This window comes from Equus przewalskii, chromosome 3 (genome assembly GCF_037783145.1).
Source record: "Equus przewalskii isolate Varuska chromosome 3, EquPr2, whole genome shotgun sequence".
In the NCBI taxonomy this organism is placed as follows: Eukaryota; Metazoa; Chordata; class Mammalia; order Perissodactyla; family Equidae; genus Equus; species Equus przewalskii.
The window spans coordinates 19,770,908-19,786,076 of record NC_091833.1 but is presented as its reverse complement, the minus strand read 5'-3'; the positions used below and the strand labels follow the sequence as shown (position 1 = coordinate 19,786,076).

Here is a 15,169-nt window from a genome sequence, read left to right as displayed (position 1 = left end):
GTCCCTGTCTGTTGTATGTCTCCACATCCCCCAGGCTGCTGACACTGCTAGACACCACCAGCACATACACACTCCAGTCTCCTGCCACCACCATTGCTCAAGCACTGGTGCCTCAAGGGGCCAAAACTGCAAAGTGGGTAAGAAGGCTTCTCTCCACATTTTTGGGTTACACTCTGTTAGAGAAACACTATAAGCAGTGCTACTACTTGTGCTGAAATGTCTCACTGAGCTTTTATGTAACAGCTCTTTCAATTTTCTCATAAAGCTTATACAACATAGCTTTCTGGACTCAGATATAAGGCCGTGATGGACTGAACTGAGAGCTAAATCTGAGTGGCAGATTCATACTATCTCAAGAATCACTCTTCTCCCTCCAAAGACTGAGGCTTTGTTTCTGAGTCAACTGGTCTACCTGACTCTTCTCTTAAAATGAGTTTCATTCCAGGTTTCTCAGTGACTCATGCAAGTAGAACTCTAGTGGGCCTATCTTAGTTTGCCAGATACCCCCAAGGATGTCTGAACCCTACCAATGAATACAGCTTAGGCTGAAGGTGGTGTATCTGCTATATTTTTTTTTCTTCCAAATCTACTAAGATGACAAATAGAGGCTGAAAAGTTTAAAGTATTGCTGCCATGCTTGCAGTACCATTACTCCATGTTCTGGGCTTAACAAAAATAAGTACTCTTTCTAGATACTAGGGTCTGTAGGGGCTAACTCCCTAAATTGAAAGACAAAGATGCATCAGAGGGAGTGACGTGAGCAAGATGGTGGTAAAGGAATTTCTAGCACTCATCCCCTCCCAGAAACATCAATCTGAACAACTATCCACATACAAAAATACCTTCACAAGAAGTAAGAATTTCAGGTGAGGGATTACAGCACCTGGGTAGAGTACAGAAATAAGAAAAGACACATTGAAGAAGGTAGGAAAGACAGTTTCACATTACTCCTGTCACCCCTCTCCCAAACCTGGGGAGTTCAGTGGGGGAGAGACACCCTCTCTTTGGGAGAAGGAGAGTGAAGTGAGCACCCAACTTCACCAAGGACCCTAGCACCAGGCCTGAACTAGGGACAGGCAAACTCCTGCAAACTCAGGCTCCCAACCCATCCTAGCTCTAGCGGGCTCTCATGGCCCCAGGTGGCTCCTGTGACCCTAGGCTCCTGGTTGGCCCCCATGAACTCAGGCTCCAGGTGGACTCCCACGAACCCAGCCTCCTGGCTAGCCCCAGCACCAGACCAGCTCCTACAGCCCCAGGCCTCCAGGTCATCCCAGAACCAAGTTAGCTCTGAAAGCACTGGCCCCCACTGGACTTGAACTAAGCTTTAGATGAAATGGACCTAACAGACATATACAGAACATTCCACCCAACAGCAGCAGAACACACATTCTTCTTAAGCACACAAGGAATATTCTCCAGGATAGATCATATGTTAAGTCACAAAAAAAAAGCCTTAGAAATTTAAGAAGACTGAAAGCACATGAAGTATCTCTTCTGACCACAATAGTATAAAACTAGAAATCAGTAACAGGAGGAAAACTGGAAAATTCACAAACACTGGAAATTAAACAACATGCTCTTGAACAACAAATGGTTCAAAGAAGAAATCAGAAGAGAAATCAAAACAGAAATTGAACAAACAATCCTAAAATTCATATGGGGCAACAAAAGACCGCGAATTGCTAAAGCAATCCTGAGCAAAAACAAAGCCGGCGGAATCACAATCCCCGATTTCAAAACATACTACAAAGCTACAGTGATCAAAACAGCATGGTACTGGTACAAAAACAGGTCCACAGATCAATGGAACAGAATTGAAAGCCCAGAGATAAAACCACACATCTATGGACAGCTAATCTTCGACAAAGGAACAGAGGGCCTACAATGGAGAAAAGAAAGTCTCTTCAACAAATGGTGCTGGGAAAACTGGACAGCCACATGCAAAAGATTGAAAATTGACCATTCTTTTTCACCACACACCAAAATAAACTCAAAATGGATCAAAGACCTAAAGATTAGGCCTGAGACAATAAGTCTTTTGGAAGAGAATATAGGCAGTACACTCTTTGACATCAGTTTCAAAAGAATCTTTTCGGACACTGTAACTCCTCAGTTGAGGGAAACAATAGAAAGAATAAACAAATGGGACTTCATCAGACTAAAGAGCTTCTTCAAGGCAAGGGAAAACAGGATTGAAACAAAAAAACAGCTCACTAATTGGGAATAAATATTTACAAGCCACTTATCTGACAAAGGGTTAATCTCCATAATATACAAAGAACTCACACTGATTAGCAACAAAAAAACAAACAACCCGATCAAAAAATGGGCAGAGGACATGAACAGACATTTCTCAAAAGAAGATATGAATATGGCCAATAGACACATGAAAAGATGTTCATCATCGCTAATCATCAGGGAAATGCAAATCAAAACTACACTAAGATATCACCTTACACCCGTTAGATTGGCAAAAACATCCAAAACCAAGAGTGACAAATGTTGGAGAGGATGTGGAGAAAAAGGAACCCTCATACACTGTTGGTGGGAATGCAAACTGGTACAGCCACTATGGAAAACAGTATGGAGATTTCTCAAAAAGTTAAAAATAGAAATACCCTATGACCCAGCCATCCCATTACTGGGTATCTATCCTAAGAACCTGATATCAGAAATCTCAAGAGTCCGTTGCACCCCTATGTTCATCACAGCATTATTTACAATAGCCAAGACGTGGAACCAGCCTACATGCCCAGAAACTGATGACTGGATAAAGAAGATGTGGTATATATACACAATGGAATACTACTCAGCCATAAAAAAAGACAAAATTGGCCCATTCACAACAACGTGGATGGACCTCGAGGGTATTATGTTAAGCGAAATAAGCCAGTCAGAGAAAGACGAACTCTACATGACTCCACTCATAGGTGGAAGTTAGTATATTGATAAGGAGATCTGATCGGTGGTTACCAGGGAAAAGGGGGGGTGGGGGGAGGGCACAGAGGGGGAAGTGGTGTACCCACAACATGACTAACAAAAATGTACAAGTGAAATCTCACAAGGTTGTAATCTAGCATAACATTTAAAAAAAAAAAAAAGAGAGAAATCAAAAAATGTCTTGAGGGGGCTGGCCCCGTGGCAGAGTGGTTAAGTTCGCGCACTCTGCTTCGGTGGCCCAGGGTTTCACCGGTTCAGATGCTGGGTGCCGACATGGCACCACTCATCAAGTCATGCTGAGGTGGCATCCCACCTGCAACAATTAGAAGGACCCACAACTAAAAATACACAACTACGTACCGGGGGGCTTTGGGGAGAAAAAGGAAAAGTAAAATCTTTAAAAAAAAAAAAAAAAAGAAGATCAAAGCTGGAGGCATCATACTTCCTGATTACAAAGGTATAATAATCAAAACAGTATAGTACTGGTATAAAAACTGACACAAAGAGCAACAGAACTGAAAAGAGAGACCAGAAGTAAATCCACACATATACAGTCAACTATATATGTGGACAAGGGAGCCAAGAAGACTCAATGGAGAAAGGACAGTCTCTTCAATAAAAGGTATTGGGAAAACTGGATATTCACACGCAAAAGAATGAAATTGGGCCCCTATCTTACACTACCCACTACCCACAAAAATTAACTTAAAATGGATTAAACACTATAATGTAAGACCTGAAACTGTAAAACTCCTAGAAGAAAACACAGAGGAAATAGCTTCTTGACGTTGGTCTTGGCAACAATTTTTTGGATATGACACCAAAAAGCATAAGTAACAAAAGGAAAAACAAGCAAGTGTGACTATGTCAAACTAAAAAGCTTCTGCATAACAAAACACATGAGTAACAAAATGAAAAGGCAAACTATAGAATGGCAGAAAAAAGAAGACAGACAAATGGCCAACAGATATTTAAAAAGATGCTCAATATCACTAATCAACAGGGAATTACAAATCAAAGCCACAATGACATATCACCTCACATCTGTTAGAATGGCTCTCATCAAAAAGACAAGAAATTACAAGTGTTGGTAAGGATGTGGAGAAAAGGGAACCCTTGTACTCTGTTGATGAGAATGTAAATTGGTGCCGACACAACAGAAAAGAATATAAAGGTTCCTTAAGAAACTAAAAATAGAACTACCATATGATCCAGCAACCCCACTTCTGGGTATATATCCAAAGGAAATGAAATCACTATTTCAAAAAAAGACGTCTGCACCCCCATGTTCATTGTAGCATTATTCACAATGGCCAAGACATGGATACAACCTAAGTGTCCATCGACAGATAAGCGGATAAAGAAAATGTGATATATAGATATATACACATATACATATATATATACAGTAAAATATTATTCATCCATTAAAAAAAGGAAATCCTGCCATTTGTGACAATATGGATGGACCTTGAGGGCATTATGCTAAGGGAAATAAGTCAGATAGAAAGACAAATACTGTATGACCTCATTTTATATGTGGAATCTAAAAAAGCTAAACTCACAGAAATAGAGAATAGAACAGTGGTTGCCAGAGGCTGGGGTAGGGAAAAGGGAGAGATGTTGGTCAAAGGGCACAAACTTCCAGTTATAAGATGGGAATCTAATGTATGATATGACGGCTATAGTTAACAATGTATTATATACCTGAAAGTTGTTAAGAGAGTAGATCTTAAATGTTCTTGCCACAAAATAAAAAAAGGCAATATGTGAGGTGATGGAGGTATTAACTAACCTTATTGTGGAAATTATTTTGCAACATATACATGTATCAAACCATCACATTGTACACCTTAAACTTACACAATGTTATATGTCAACTACATCTCGGTAAATCTTGGAAAAGAAGAATTTAACATTTCAACAAAAAGACAAAGATGATCAAAGGAAAAGAAAATGTATTAACCTTAAGATCTTGTTAGGATCTCTTAAAGTTAAGTCCAGAATACAATGAACAAAAGAATGAATTTCTTATACCTCCTCTGCATTCCCCTGAAGGAATTCAGCTCCTGGTAGTGGCTACAATATCAGGTATGATTTCAAGTTAGTGCCACTTAAAAAAAAAAAAAAAAAAGAACAACATGGAAAATACCTTCCTTATGATTTCAAGTCATCTTCTTTATATACTTTAGTCCAAACAATGCCTCCTTTAGACTCGAACTCTTAAGCCTTACTTAACAGATAAGAAAAATCAAAATCAATCTTTGATCTTCTGATAGCTATTAAATCTTTAGTTGCAAAATTAGAGGGGGAAAGCCTTCTAAGTAAGCCCTTTGTATATCAGATACATGTCTACCCTGTGTTGAATAGCATCATATAAGAGATGAAACAAGAATGTCTACTTTGAATCAGGCACTAAACACCAGTAAGCATGCTTTAACACATCACACAATGAGGGCTGACTTAAATTTTCTTAATCTGAAAGTTCTGTTATCTTAGGAAGTAGTAGCAATCATCTGATAGCCAAATCAAAAATATTAAAAGGAATGAAGAAAAACTAAAGCTGTGCTCCCAAAAGTACGAAGAGTACATATAGAGAAAGTGATGGATAGGATCCAGAAAGACTGGATGGATAAGACCCAGAAAGACTATCAAAAGCTCCCTGATTACACTGGAAGGAGGTCAAGATTCAGAGGAAAAGCCTCCTGGTCATTCTTCAGAGGTCAGATCAGGTGATAAAGGGAAGGCAAAACGTGTTTAAAGACAGGATAAACAATAAGTAAGTAATTTAAGCTGCTGAAGTATTATTTTTGTTTACAGAAACAGCAACTTAAATTAGACAGAAATATAAACTTTCAAGTAATGGATTTTAAGTAATTTACCTCCTTCTGCAAATAAGCTGAAGTCCTTGTCTCTTACATTTCCCCTTTTAGTCTTCTTTTTACTTTCCTAGCTAAATGTCAAAACACATTTCCTTATTGCCTTCCCTCTTTTCTTTAACATTTCTGTAAAGCTTTTATCTGAAAATCACCCCGAATGGTCTGATTATAGGCACAAATTGTGTTCTTCTAGCCCTAGTTAAATGGCAAATAATGTAAAACACGTGGAAAAATATAAAGACAGGCTGATTGTCTGCAAGGTGTCCACAGTAAAGATCAAGGGGAAATTCCACAACAATAAAATGATGATAGTAAGACAAATCACCAAATCTATTTTAAGGGTGTGCCCTAATGCTAGAGATTTAGAGTGAGTTTGTCCAAGAACTTCCGGAGAATTTTGACTTGAAACAAAGGTGAACATTTTCTAGATGGTAGAAATATTAGTTATTATTATTTATAGTTTTTCTTAGTATTTTTTCTAGTGTTCACGTGGAGGGTGGGTGAGCTGGGAAGGCAGCGAGGTGAAAAGCCACTGTAAGTGACAGTGCAGGCCAAATACCAGGAGGTTAACCTTTATCAGTCTCCAGTGTCCCTTTAGCTTTCAAGACCAGGGAAACTCGCAGCCAGTCACCCAGGGCGCGTCCCGCCTTCCACCGGCACGTCAACTCCTCAAGATGGCGGCAAGAGCGACAGTTCGGGCACGGCGCGCACAGCACTCTGGGAGCGGAAGAGGGGGCCGCGCGGCGGCGGCCGAGCCGGAAGAGGAGGAGCTGGGCCTGGAGGATCCCCGCGAGTTCCTCCCGCTGCGGCTGCCGGTCTTTGTGGGTCGCGGGGATCGGGGCCTGGCGGGCGGGGTGTGTCGCGATGCCGGAGCTGGCGGTGCAGAAGGTGGTGGTCCACCCCCTGGTGCTGCTCAGTGTGGTGGATCATTTCAACCGGTGAGCGGGCGGCACGGAGCGGCCTAGCGGGGCCGGCGGCGCCGCCGCTGCTGAGTCACCGGCACGCTGGGGACTGCGCGGCAGCCGTCGGGGCCCTGATGGCTCGGGGGGTGGCCCTGACTCGCGGAGGGGCGTAGACCAGCCTCGGTTCACGAAGCCCGAGTACCCCCGCTCCGCCGGCACTCCGGGAACTGGGCTGCCGGTTCCTTCTGCCCAAGTCGGTACGGTGCCAGAGGATGGGGGGCAAGCTTCGGTTGGCCCTGATCCTCGAGGTCTCATGCCCATCTGTCACCTCGCCCCTTTACACCAAAAAGACCCCGTGTCTCGTAGGAAAGCTCTTCAGACTCACGCTTCTGTGCCTCCCAAGGCTGCCACCGAAATTCTGGTCTCAGCGCCCTGCGGGGCTTCCTGGAAGAACTGTGGTTTTTAACTTGTGAATGTTTGTAAGTGAGAATCTGGTTTGACGATAGCTTAAAACGTAGATGAGGTGTCAAATTTTTCTTTTAAAAATGAGACCAGTTGGAGATTTTGGCATTAATGAGTAAGATAAGAAAACATCCCGCCGAAGTTTCTGCCGCCTTACTTGGCGTGTTTTCGAGCTGTTTATCCCGCTGGACCTGTTAAACGTGTTTATATGTTTTACAAGATAATTACTCGAATTGGCAAATGTACAGACCCAGTTGGGAGCATCTGCTGTAAAGTCATAGTTGCCAAGTGCCCGATACTTTGCAACTTGCTTGATACAGCTCCTCATTCAACCAGAGCCAAAACAAACTCCGGACTGTGAGGTGTAGGGTCCCCAGATAAGTTCCATTGCTTTGTAGGACCCTCAGCCTAACAGGATAAATGAGCTTTCCCACTGTACAGTAATTATTATTTTTCTTCCATGGGATACGAGAGGTGCTATTGGGGCAGGCACCATCTCAGTTCTATTCAGTAAATTCAACACAGGTTAAGGACATAATGCAGGCACACACTTGGAGCTGCTGTATCAGATAACAAATGTAGGGTTTTAAAAAACACGAATGGATTCTTGGTAACCAAAAGAAAAGCCCATGAGTGTGGAAGTTTCCTTTGAAGCGTAGAAGCCTAGTGCCTAAGATTTCCCCCAAAATTAGAACGAACAGAAATACGGAATCCTTAACTTTGTTTGATCCAAACCCCACATTTAGTAAGCATTTATAAATATGCCAAACCATGTGATTAGATGAATAATACTGTGGAACCAGTGACTGTTAAGGAGTTGTAGTTCATTTCACAGTGGCTTTTGTCTTTCCTTTGAACATGGAATTATATTGTTTCTGTATCTTACATTTGCTGTGGTTAAAGGAGAATTCTACATGAAGACCAGTGAAAAGGGATTGTATAAGTGAAATACTTGTGGCTCCTTAGGACACAAATCACTGAGGAGGTTTGATATGGAGATAGAAATTCTGAACTAGTCTTTCCTACCCATTTAGCCCTCCTCTCAGTGTGATTAGTCACCCACCAGCTCACTTCCGACTTCTGCCTAATTAAGCCATTCAGAGAGACCACAAATGGCACACACATGCCTCTGGGTCAGAATCACTTTCTGAGCCCCTAGACAGCACAAAGAATTTTAACATCTAGTTTGGCTTGTCGACGTGATTAGATGTTCCAGGGAAGCGTTGGCAAGTAGAACCATAAAATTGGTTCTACTTTAGCATCTTTATCCCTGAGAAGATTTTAGGATAGAAAAGATAGGGAAAGTTTAAAGGAGAAAGGTAAGCTGCAAAGAAAAACTAAAGTTAAATGTGATAACATAACTTAAATGTGTTTTTCAAATACCAACCATATCGCATTTTAAAACCCTAAGAACTGGGGAGTTTTCATTTTCTCCATTTTAAATTTCTATAAAGTTTGCAGTTTTTTTCCATGCAGTCACCAGTGAGTAAAAACTGCCAGTGTACAAAGTTCATGAATTACCCATTATATTTATTAGAATTTAATATTAAGGACTAACCTAACCCTATTACAGTTGTTTGGTGGGATTAGTTCCTGGCTAAGCTAAATTCTGTTTCCTGTTGAGTATCTAACTGTTCCACATCTCTGTGTGCCTATCCAGACTGACCTTCTGTCTTCTCATTCAGAATAGGCAAGGTCGGAAACCAGAAGCGTGTTGTTGGTGTGCTTTTGGGGTCGTGGCAAAAGAAAGTACTTGATGTATCCAATAGTTTTGCAGGTAAAAAATAAATTTTAGTCAATTATACCTCAATTTTTTAAGTAAAAAAAGACAAATTTTACATCTTTCTCAGCATGGTTAAAATGTCAGTTAACTTTAAACAAAGAAAGAAACTTGAGGTTTCCATTTTTTTTGCTATAATCAAGAGATTCTATTTCAGAATTGCTTAAGTATAGAAAAGGGAGGCAAAGGGCTACACACTAAACTGGATAGTAAATATTTTAAATTTGCAGGCCTCCCTTGCAACTGCTCGGCTCTGCTATTGTAGCAGGAAAGCAACCTGTATAGACAGTATGCAGACAAACCAGTAGCTGTGCTGTAGTAAAACTTTGTAAAAACAGGTAGCTGGTATAGTTTGTAAACCCTTGCGCGAAACTGTTAACCTTGGTTATGGGTAAGCAAGGGGGAGCTAACGACTATTACCTTTTACTCTGTTTCATGAATCTTTACAAGAATATATCCATGTATTTTATGATTTAAGCAACAACAGTAAAGAACAAAATAATTGCTGGCATGACCTCTGAACTAGAGGTCACAATTCCAGTGTCTAAAAGGACCAGGCAGTAGTATAATTTGCCAAACGAGAAATATTAGGAAGTAATGGGGCTTTTAGTAAACTAAAGAGCATGTGTCTTTTTTAAAGAGGGTAGCCTTTAGCTGGCTCTAGCCAATTATTGCCAGGTCTTCTAATTTTTCAAGAAAACTGGAAATCTGGGTTTTTATGTGAAGTCTCCCAGTTTTTAATGAGAGCAACTCAAAAATAATTTTAATGTTGTGTCAGACAAACCAAACAGTTTTGTGGATCTGATCTGACCTCGGGGTCTCCAGTTGTGACCTGTGCTCTAGCATTCTATCTAGCACTGTAAACTAAATCTGATTTTTGTTTTCTCTCTAGTCCCTTTTGATGAAGATGACAAAGATGATTCTGTCTGGTTTTTAGACCATGATTATTTGGAAAACATGTATGGAATGTTTAAGAAAGTCAATGGTATGTCTTGATTTTTTTAAGAAGGTGTTGTGGCATTGATGTGTATGTGTGTGCGCACACGCACACACACTTTTTCTAAGTATTCCCTTTTCTTTGTTTAATGTCAGAGGTCCTTTCACTTAGCTAGACTTAAAGTAAGACTAGTGGTAGTAGAGGAATGAGGTAGAATAAATGAAAACTAAAGTAGCAATTTAAGGCCAGCTAGACCACCTACATTTCAGGGCAGAGAGCTAGCCCTCTGCAGCAGAAAAGCAAAGAACTATCAAATAAAATCCACCTCCCCTTAGAGCTTTAGTACCACTAGGGGGAATATATCTGTCTGTCATGTGTATCGTTTTCATTTTATATCATTACAGCAACCACATCGCTTTGGAAATGTTTATTCCCACAACACTCCCAGGTGCAATCTATGTGACATGAACTTGCATTTGTTTGTATATTGCCTTGGAATTGTTTTCCAGTTGTTTCATGTATGACTGGTCTCCTAAACTAGTCTGAAATATAGATGTCTCTGGATCTCCCTGGCTGCTTATTTTCTGAGAATTCTGTTTTTGACTCTAGATTTCATAAGTATGTCAAAGTTTAGGTATCTTGAATTTTGAAAAAGGTAGAGGACATAATTACTGGAATTCTAACTACTTTTGAAGGAAATATATAGATCGTCATTTAACAATTCAAACCCACTAATTTTTTCTTTCCCAGCCAGAGAAAGAATAGTTGGATGGTACCACACAGGCCCTAAACTACACAAGAATGACATCGCTATCAATGAACTTATGAAAAGATACTGCCCTAATTCCGTAAGTGCACTCGATCTTTAAAACTCTTGAATGTTGTTCTTTGCCAGCAAAGTCAAGTAAGAGCAGCCTGGGAAGGATTTGGGTAGCAAATAACTTCACTGCTCTTTCTCTGTAAGCTTGTCACTTGTAGTATTTTATTTAGTATGCAGTAACCCAATGTATTTAGTAAGTTACAGTAAATATCTGGTAAGTGCCAGGTACTAAGTTTTCTTTTTAATCCTTTCAATAACTGTATGGGGTTGTTATCCTCCTTATAATGAGAAAACTGATGTTCAGAATGGTTAGTAAGGTCTTGTAAGTGATGGGCCAGGATTAAAATGTTGGCTGTCTTGATTCTAATTTCTTAATGCTTGATAACCACACTGAACTACATCTCAGCTTGTTAATGGATGGAGGTGAAGAGCAGAGCGAATGATGAGATAATTTGAAATGTAAACTCATTTTTCCTGAAAATTCTGACTCATGTCTGGTTGAATGAATGAAAAGGTGTTAGTAATCATCAGAAGAATGGCTGCAGTTATTCCTTATGTGCTCAGCTTGGGCAGGTTTGCTAAGATGTGTTTTTCTGCCAGGTATTAGTCATTATTGACGTGAAGCCAAAGGACCTGGGACTGCCCACAGAAGCATATATTTCAGTGGAAGAAGTTCATGATGTAAGTCATCTTGCTATGAGTCTAAGAGATTAGATTTGCTACTTATTGGGCAATTGGTTGGGGGGTTTTTTTTCCATTTTCAAGCCAACAAATCCTTTATCTCTCTATAACAGAAAATTCTTGGTTTCTGTCAACAGTTTGATATTATGTATTTTTCCCCTTGAGTGATTCTAAAGCCACCAAATTTTAGAAACAGGACCGTAGAAATCTAAAGTCCCCTTTTACAAATGAAATTGAGGCCCAGAGTAATCAAATGATTGCCCAGAGGTGTTCACAGCAAAGTAAATGCAGAGCCTGGTGAGCTAAGTCTTAATCTGATGTGATTTGTACTGTTGGGCACCCTCTGGGCCAGTATTCCTTTCTCCTTGAAGATTTTCAATCCCTATAAACTAGATCATACATTTTCAAATAGAGTAAGTCAGAGCTGTCAGGAGCTAGACGGCAAGACCCATCTGTGTGATTTGACACCTGAATACGCAGCTCCACAGCATCCAGTACCTACTGTGGAGTTCGTAGCTTGTGCTTTGGGTATACACAAAGAGCTGCCAGAATAGCTTTTCTCTATTTCCAGGAAAATTGCAGTCAGATTCTAGAATAGGATTTGAGCTGAAACTATATGTGAGTTTCGTTGTGAGCATAAAATATTTGCACTCAGGGTGTGCAAAGAGCTCAGTCTTGAATTTCCAAAGTCAGAAGTCTGAGGGATAGATTAAAGTCTGTCTTTATTGTTACATTCAGTTTTAAAATCTGGAAAAAGATATTTTTGGTTATCTCTCTGCCACTGTTCCTTGCCCTGAGCTCTGTCTTTCTGTTTCTCTTTTTGCTTTGCTAACTGGGAGCTTAGATCCAAATTTATTGCCCAGTTTCAATAAGGCTTTTGTCTCTGGTCTTGATAACAGTTGTTTTTTAGTTAATTTTTACCCTGCCTCTTTCAAGAAGAAGTTTAAGGCTGCTTACACATTCACACATGTGCATGTGCACACATACACCAACGAAACAAGGTTTTTTAATAGGGTATAAAGGGGATATAAGGGTCATATTATAAGATGAAGCCAGGGAAAAATTAGTACCTAAAAAAGCATGCCATGAAGTCCTGCAAGATTGTTAAAGGCTCTGACCATGCTAGCATACAAAGCCAAGAGGAAAATGCCATATGCCGAATTCTCACCGTCTGGAAAGATAACAGCAGCTAATGTTTATACAACTTAGTGTAAGTGAAGTGACTTTCCTGAGATCTTGCAGCTCCCTTATCACACACACGGCAGAACCAGACTTTGAACCTAGGCAGTCTGGCTACAGAGTCTGTGCACTCACTGCTATGTGTCCTGCCTTGCAAACATTTTACTGCCTTTACAGATGGTCCAACCTCTTCTGGCACTAGATCTCAGAAAAGTTTCTTCTGCGTCCCATCAGGAAGTCACTAGATGATACAGTGAACCACATCCACTGATGGATCCTTTGATAAATTCAGGCCACCAGAAAGCCACTTACTCTGTCTGTAATCTTTTGGTGCGCTGATATCATTTAATCCAAGGAACAATAGATGGTTAAAAGTTAGATTTTCTGACATCGGCTTGCTTCAAGTGCAGGTATTCTGTTTATTTACTATTTTTAGAAAGGCATTCCTTAAAATTCAGGCTAATCAAGACTTCCCTGAGTGGCCGTCCCCACTGTGGGCTTGCGAGAACATCGAAATTTTCCTCAGAAACAAGCTAACCGTGATGCTCCAGCACCCCTCGTCACTGAGCAGGACCACTGTGATTTTTAGCTTAGAAGACTAAGCTTTCAAAGCAAACTGTACCCACCCTTGCCATGGAAAACCCAGTAATGCACCCATGAAGTGAGTTGACTTAGAGCAGAAGAATCAAGGTGTGAAAAGGAATGTGTGCCAGTTTGTTTGTTTGTAAGCAAATAACTATAGTTAAGTCTCCTTCCAGGATGGAACTCCAACCTCAAAAACATTTGAGCATGTTACCAGTGAAATTGGAGCAGAGGAAGCTGAGGAAGTTGGAGTTGAACACTTGTTACGGTGAGACTTGGGGCAGCATCAGGATTGTAAGCAGCCCAGGAGGATGCCAGTTAAAGGAAGAGATCCGTATCGGGAGCGTGGAGAGCTAGGTTCTAGTCCCGGATCATCTCTAAAGTGTCTTGAGTTAGGATTTATGACTGCAGCTAGTACCCCTTGTCTGGAAACTGTAATGTGACTGTGACAGCAGATGTGTGAAGGAAATGCAAGCATGTGCTCTTCCAGTGTACATGCTTTTCAGTGGCTGGAGTTAGCCAGTGTTCTACAGAGAATCTACATCTTGGGATGGATTTCATTTTAAAATACTCTACTTATATAACCCTAACTTATTTGAAAAGGTCATAGTTTTTCTCAAACAGTGAGATTCCTTCCAGTTCAAAAAGTTACTGCTGACTGATTTAAGCTTCTCACAACTTCATATAGATGCAGGTGGAGAAAATGCCACCCTTTTTAGGAACAGGGAAGTTGAAGTAGAGAGCTTTCTCTTTTTTAAGTGAAAATGGTTACGTTTTAGCTCTCTCTTTTCTTTTGAAAAATGCCCTGTGATGAGAAAAGTAAAACATATGCCTTCAAATGAAAGCAAAGGTAAGGCAATTTATACTTCAATCTTTACCAAATCAAAAAAAATTTTTCTTTTGAAAAACTTGCCCCTCCCCACAAAGCTGAGTGTTTTCTTAGAATGTGAGAACCTGTGCGTGATAGTACAGTACACTCATGCTTTTTCCTGTCTTTTCTGGTTGTGGGTTACTACAGAGACATCAAAGACACTACAGTGGGCACTCTTTCCCAGCGGATCACAAACCAGGTCCATGGTTTGAAGGGACTCAACTCCAAGCTTCTGGATATCAGGAGCTACCTGGAGAAAGTGGCCACAGGCAAGCTGCCCATCAACCACCAGATCATCTACCAGCTGCAGGATGTCTTCAACCTGCTGCCAGACGTCAGCCTGCAGGAGTTTGTCAAGGCCTTTTATCTAAAGACCAACGACCAAATGGTGGTGGTATATTTGGCTTCACTGATCCGTTCTGTGGTCGCCCTGCACAACCTCATCAACAACAAGATCGCCAACCGGGATGCAGAGAAGAAAGAAGGGCAGGAAAAAGAAGAGAGCAAAAAGGATAGAAAAGATGACAAAGAGAAAGAAAAAGATAAGGAAAAGAGTGATGTAAAGAAAGAAGAGAAAAAGGAGAAAAAATGAAACATGTAGCTTTTTAATTTGTAAATTAAAATCTTATAAACTAACTCAGTGTGCCGCCAGAGAGTTCTTTTCACTTTAAGTGCTTGTTGAAAAGCTGTATGGATGCGAGCTCTCTGCCCCAGGTCACTCTTGCTGTGGCATTACGTGGAAGTGAACGGAGAGGGACTGATCTCGAACCTAAACTGCACTTGAGGCTGCTGTGAGTTGGGGAAATGATAGCTCAGGCTTCAGATTGTGTGAGAAAAATGAAGAGAAGTAAATGTAACATTTTTGGTACTCTTCATTCTTTTATCTATAAAACCAGGAGTTGAATTTTCCCCGTCTCAAAAAACCCTTGGGGTCTGTTTCTGGCAGTTTGCAAAATGGAATGCATGAATTCCATAAGTGCTCTGCCTTGGAACACTTTTGACCCTTCTGAACTCCGTTGAGAATACTGTACCACAGGACTTTTGGGGCCCATAGCTCTGCATTCTCAGGGCTTGGGATCCAGCCTCCATATCTTGTTTACCTTCAAAGACACGATTAAATGGCTTGTTTTTAAGTC

The 15,169-nt window shown here is 40.7% G+C and overlaps 2 protein-coding genes across 2 annotated transcripts in view; one reads left to right on the top strand and one right to left on the bottom strand.

Annotated features, from left to right (window-relative positions):
• The window catches only part of ZFHX3 (zinc finger homeobox 3), a 1,295,574-nt gene extending 1,289,053 nt beyond the window's left edge, over positions 1-6,521 (bottom strand). Inside the window, exon 1 of the mRNA XM_070613798.1 lies at positions 6,379-6,521. The gene's annotated coding sequence lies outside the window, so the exon portion shown is untranslated. The remainder of the gene's footprint in view (positions 1-6,378) is intronic.
• Positions 6,488-15,166, top strand: PSMD7 (proteasome 26S subunit, non-ATPase 7). The gene is made up of 7 exons (XM_008518410.2): positions 6,488-6,757; positions 8,869-8,960; positions 9,856-9,948; positions 10,651-10,748; positions 11,321-11,401; positions 13,339-13,430; positions 14,181-15,166. Exons 1-7 carry the CDS (start codon positions 6,684-6,686, stop codon positions 14,623-14,625), a joined length of 975 nt encoding a protein of 324 aa, XP_008516632.2. The 5' UTR covers positions 6,488-6,683; the 3' UTR covers positions 14,626-15,166.
• Positions 15,167-15,169: the final 3 nt, after the last annotated feature.

Excerpts from the sequence above, each read along its gene's own strand:
- PSMD7 (XM_008518410.2), top strand. The coding sequence starts at position 6,684 with ATGCCGGAGCTGGCGGTGCAGAAGGTGGTGGTCCACCCCCTGGTGCTG. Across the intron at positions 8,961-9,855 it reads TGTATCCAATAGTTTTGCAG|TCCCTTTTGATGAAGATGAC; the intron begins GTAAAAAATAAA and ends TTTTCTCTCTAG. Across the intron at positions 13,431-14,180 it reads GGAGTTGAACACTTGTTACG|AGACATCAAAGACACTACAG; the intron begins GTGAGACTTGGG and ends GGGTTACTACAG.